The 5,677-nt window shown below is 45.1% G+C and overlaps 1 protein-coding gene across 1 annotated transcript in view; it reads right to left on the reverse strand.

Moving 5' to 3' along the window:
- Positions 1–893: 893 nt before the first annotated feature.
- T265_00638 (hypothetical protein) overlaps positions 894–5,677 on the reverse strand; it is a gene marked incomplete at both ends in the record, with an annotated part of 26,286 nt that continues 21,502 nt past the window's right edge. Inside the window, 2 exons of the mRNA XM_009164466.1 lie at positions 894–1,456; positions 2,901–3,389. Of these exons, the coding sequence (XP_009162730.1) occupies positions 894–1,456; positions 2,901–3,389 (1,052 nt within the window). The remainder of the gene's footprint in view (positions 1,457–2,900; positions 3,390–5,677) is intronic.

The raw sequence follows: 5,677 nt of genomic DNA on the forward strand, positions 1-5,677 counted from the left end.
AAAGGCTTGTGAAAAATACTTGGAACCGATTGGGTAGTCATCGCTTTCGGAAAAGTTTGGTGACAGTCGGTAGATTTATTGCTGGGCAGCGTTTCGCTTTTGACACAAAAGCTTCATCAGGCCAAGTGACTAGGTTCCGAGGTTGGTCGAGATTTAAGGCGGAAGGAGAACCAATCAGCTAAGCCAAACTAAATCTCTGTTGGGTGTGGGCCGAGGGATTTTAGTGTTAGAGTGGTTGAGCAAGTGTTGGGTCGGTGGGGTCCTGCCTAAAGTCTAGTTCTTCTGCTTCGGTTCATTTGATGGTTCCTCTTGAACTTCATTTGAACCCTCTGTTAGTCTGTGTGGGTGAGCTAGTGCTAAGAAAGTTGTGTAGGAGGGATGCTGTGACCTTTGGTCGGTTGGGGTTTCCACCCTACCCCCCGGTTTTTTCTAATGATCCTAAGTGGATTGACAACCACACCGTCACGTGTCAACTCGGCTTATCTAAGACCGCTTTCCATACGCTCGTAGCTCCACACTACCCAATCGGTTCCAAGTATTTTTCACAAGCCTTTGACAAATTTGTCATCTGAAGACCAAGTTTATTGTACACACAAGACGCAAACACTTGAAACCTACACTTGCACTTACAGTTGCTAAAATGGCTTCGAAAGAAGAACAAAATTAGCCTACTAATGTGATTCAAATCACTCAGCGAACGTTTGAGGTCCGTTCGGATTCAACACAATCCACTTTTACGGTTGAAATGTACATCCTTGATCTTAAGAACAAAAGTTACTCGTTTCTCAAGGGGGAATTGTTGGCCTATTAAACGTCTTGGGCATGTTGCAAGGCTTCTGATGCTTGATACGTATGATTGATTTGTCACTGGTGTGAATGATGTCCAGCGGTATTCAGTTTATGGTAGCACTGCTCAACGAAGAGTCCAGAGAACTTAAAGAATCATGCCTTCTCATTTGATAACCACCGCTGTCAGAAGACTCAGCATGACGAAAGTCTTGTGGGATCATGAGGAATTGTTGATTTTGATATGATTCTTTTTTAGGGGGCGTTATCGAGGTTGCATTGTCTGGCTGAAGATCATTGTGTTCCGTTTGTTGGCTCTGCATGTGAAACTGATACTCTTCCAACTGTGTGATTCGACGCTTCAGTTTCGCTTGGCTAGCCCCATACTCTCCGATAAGTCTGGCTAGCCTTGTGCTCAAATTATTCACGGTTCCCTCCAAACGGCGAACATATTCGTCCAAACTTTCCTTCTGTTCTTTGGCTTTCCGTAGTACTTCTTCGTCAATGAGGTTATCCTTGCGCAAAATCTCTTCACCGCGTTTCATGAGGATTTCTTTGGCTTCCGGGTACTCTCTCAGTGCATCCCACAAGTCGTCCTTACTCAGACAAAATAAATCCGAGTAGCCAACGGAGCATACGTTGGCCGATCTTCTGTTCCCAGTCTTGTTACCTAGTTAGAAAGAAGACACGAGTGAGTCCCGGATCACGTCTAGTTAGCGGGCATCTAAATGACAACGACCTTGAAACGCTGCGTCAAGTGCATATCACAAGTAAACAAATATACCTAAAAAATCAGAACCGAAGCAACGAACAAGTAGCTCAGAGGGAGAATAGATTCAAAAGATGAGTGAAACTTTCATTTGAGAAGTCGTCATTCAAGGGGGACCACGTGATATGAATGAGGAATAAGTGGTCCGATATCCTGTCGAAGGCAGAAGTTAAATTGTCGCTCAGTAGCTGGCGATCGAACAGTTCAGTGTTCACATTACTAGCCAATTAATCACGAGTTTTAAACTCCCCAGAGTTTGTTGAGAGGTGTACAGCTGATGATTCCCAACAGGTTTGAATCCATTGTGGAATGGTTTCCGGCTTTTTAGCTTCACTGACGGGACAAAACTTCTATTGAAAACGACTGAAGCGCTAGTTGAACCTCGCAAATTCGATCTCAATGCTAAACAAACTACATACAATTCGGGGGGCGTGATCCTCCAGTCTCCTCGAGGAGATTGTCTAGAGGTTTTGACAAAACCTAGCAACTGCTCTGTGGTAGTTCTTTCTATGAAATACCTTATCAGTGAAGGGGGCTTAGGCGAAAGTGGCCCTGGTTGGTTTCTCCCAAGCATGTCATCTCCTGAGAGTGGTAACTTCATTAGTTTGGTTATAACACAGGAACTGGAAGTACACAACGATGACCAATCTACTATCGGATAGTCTTTAAGGAATATTGCTTCGTTAGCAATACTACCTCTCCACTCCGTCTGGAGCCCGGTGGGGCGAAACCTACTCTTAGGTAGACGTAAGCTGAATTCGAAAAACAGAGTATGTTGTGCGGACCAAAAGCCTTTGCTGAAAGAAGTTATGAATATGAATCCACCGTCGACCGATTAGAAGAGTTAGGTAAACAGTAGTAGGATTGTTGTGACTAGTAGAAAGTGATTTGAATCCTCATATCTTTACATGTTTCTCTCAACTGCAGTTTGCTGACGGTTTGAAAAGTGGGGACGGCCCTGTGGATTGGTTTGCGTGATGACGGATAGGTTGGTTTGTGAAAGGGTGAAGTCTACCTGATTCTTGTAGACAAAAGTATGACGATCAGGAATAGTCATTCTTCCGGGCGAATGTAGCTTAAAATGCTCGTTTTCGATAGTCCGTGTTGCCTAGGAATAACGAGTGAGGCATGATCGAATTCCCCACGTTTTCTAGCTTGTTCATGACCCTTCTTTCAAATCTCAGTTTCACGTTGCCAACATCCCCCGTAAATGAAGTGCCGTGTGGAGCAGAAGGGCTGTCCCATTGGAAATGTGCCTGATCATTTTAGGGAGTTCAACAGGGTTGACCCAGTGAAATAACAAGCCTTTGACAAAAAGAATCATGCCTTCTCATTTGATAACCACCGCTGTCAGAAGACTCAGCATGACGAAAGTCTTGTGGGATCATGAGGAATTGTTGATTTTGATATGATTCTTTTTTAGGGGGCGTTATCGAGGTTGCATTGTCTGGCTGAAGATCATTGTGTTCCGTTTGTTGGCTCTGCATGTGAAACTGATACTCTTCCAACTGTGTGATTCGACGCTTCAGTTTCGCTTGGCTAGCCCCATACTCTCCGATAAGTCTGGCTAGCCTTGTGCTCAAATTATTCACGGTTCCCTCCAAACGGCGAACATATTCGTCCAAACTTTCCTTCTGTTCTTTGGCTTTCCGTAGTACTTCTTCGTCAATGAGATTATCCTTGCGCAGTATCTCTTCACCGCGTTTCATGAGGATTTCTTTGGCTTCCGGGTACTCTCTCAGTGCATCCCACAAGTCGTCCTTACTCAAACAAAATAGATCGGAGTAACCGACGGAGCATACGTTGGCCGATCTTCTGTTCCCAGTCTTGTTACCTAGTTGGAAAGAAGACACGAGTGAGTCCCGGATCACGTCTAGTTAGCGGGCATCTAAATGACAACGACCTTGAAACGCTGCGTCAAGTGCATATCACAAGTAAACAAATATACCTAAAAAATCAGAACCGAAGCAACGAACAAGTAGCTCAGAGGGAGAATAGATTCAAAAGATGAGTGAAACTTTCATTTGAGAAGTCGTCATTCAAGGGGGACCACGTGATATGAATGAGGAATAAGTGGTCCGACATCCTGTCGAAGGTAGAAGTTAATCAAATTGCCGCTCAGTAGCTGGCGATCCAACAGTTCAGTGTTCACATTACCAGCCAATTAATCACGAGTTTAAAACTCCCCAGAGTTTATTGAGAGGTGTACAGCTGATGATTCCCAACAGGTTTGAATCCATTGTGGAATGGTTTCCGGCTTTTTAGCTTCACTGACGGGACAAAACTTCTATTGAAAACGACTGAAGCGCTAGTTGAACCTCGCAAATTCGATCTCAATGCTAAACAAACTACATACAATTCGGGGGGCGTGATCCTCCAGTCTCCTCGAGGAGATTGTCTAGAGGTTTTGACAAAACCTAGCAACTGCTCTGTGGTAGTTCTTTCTATGAAATACCTTATCAGTGAAGGGGGCTTAGGCGAAAGTGGCCCTGGTTGGTTTCTCCCAAGCATGTCATCTCCTGAGAGTGGTAACTTCATTAGTTTGGGCCGGAGAGGAACGGTTATGTGGAGGAAGTACTTTATTCTTGAGTCAGGTTCAACGCTCCAGGGTTAAGCTTGATGAGTGACATCTTCGGCATTACTGGTACATTACCCGAAAACAGAAATATTCTCTCTTCAAGTGGTACTGTCGTGATTTAGTACAATGGAGAGCCCAGTGTGGAAAGTAGCGAGGTATAACACAGACCCGGAAACAAGGAAAAATCACGAACAATAACTGATCAAGAATATATGAACTTCCTAGTACAAAGCAGACGGACCAATCTTATGCAATCTCATTGAGTGTTATACCTTTCCCGGGGAGCATTCAACATCAAGAGCACTTGTCTTGGTTGAGTTGTGGTGTCAGGTGTCTGGCGAACCAGTCAACGTACAAAGCGATGTAACGGATGAGTGAACCGAAAGAGGGCTTTGATCCAAGATAAGGTCAATTAGCTTGAGTCATGCTCTGTGCTGAATTCTGATCATGTGGAGTTGTTCAGCTGATTTGGTTGGGTACCAAAGGAAGAAGTTAGGGACAGTAGGCTAGATGTAGTGTTTGTATGTTGTCTGAACGAAAGGGTGAAAAGTATACATGACAAGCTGTTATCTGGTCGTTGGTTTGTTCGCTGAGCTGGGCAATTTAATTGCAAACGTTTCATCACCAGACGAGGTGACATCATCAGTGCGTTGTTAGAGAGCATGGTGGTGCGTAGTGATGGGTTGGTGATTGTGCGTTGAGTAGTGTTGCGTGTGTGTTAACATACGTGCACCAGTCCGGGGCTGGCCTTCGATCACGATTAGTTGTTCGGTCGGCAGATTCCACCCGTTGTTCTGCTATCTTGTGTCCTGGTTCGTCACTGTCCACGTGTCCCTGATCTTGACATCTCCTGCCCTGGTACTTTGGTTGATGCTGGAGTAGCCTCTGTTCTTGACCCTTCCCAGTTCCGGCTTGTGACGTTTATTGTTCTGACTCCAAGGCGTTCCTTGTTTGTTTGTTTGTGAATCCGATATTCGGTTCTCCTTGAGTAGTTCGGTCGCGATTTTGGTCCCTTGCATGTAGTGGTGTGTAAATTGGATTAAGTCCAATGCATCAGTTGATCGAGTCCGCCATGGAGTACCATGATCCCAGAAATTACATTCCATGTTTCGTGTCTCCGTGCGCCCAAATATTTGCGTTTTCCAGATGCAGTTTGTAGCCTTCGTGGTCTTTGTGTATGGCTATCGGGGATAAGGGGTCAAACTTCTAACGGTGCGTTGTGTTTCTTTGTTCGTGTGCGTAACTTCCTCGCGGTATGGTCCCACTCAACATAGCAACCGATGGAACCTCCCGACCGAACAACTAATCGTCATCGAACGTCAGCCCCGGACGGGAGCACGTATATTAATACACAAACAACACTACTCAACGCACAACCACCAACCAATCACCACTCACCACGACGCTCTCTAACAACGCACTGATGATTTGACGTCGATTGGTGATGAAACGTTTGCAATCAGCAGCTTAGCGAACAAACCAAAGACCCTTGCGCTGCCTGAGCTACCAACATTTTCCTCTGTAGGCTAGTATCAGCTTTTGGA

Source organism: Opisthorchis viverrini (assembly GCF_000715545.1).
Source record: "Opisthorchis viverrini unplaced genomic scaffold opera_v5_6, whole genome shotgun sequence".
NCBI classification, from domain to species: domain Eukaryota; kingdom Metazoa; phylum Platyhelminthes; class Trematoda; order Opisthorchiida; family Opisthorchiidae; genus Opisthorchis; species Opisthorchis viverrini.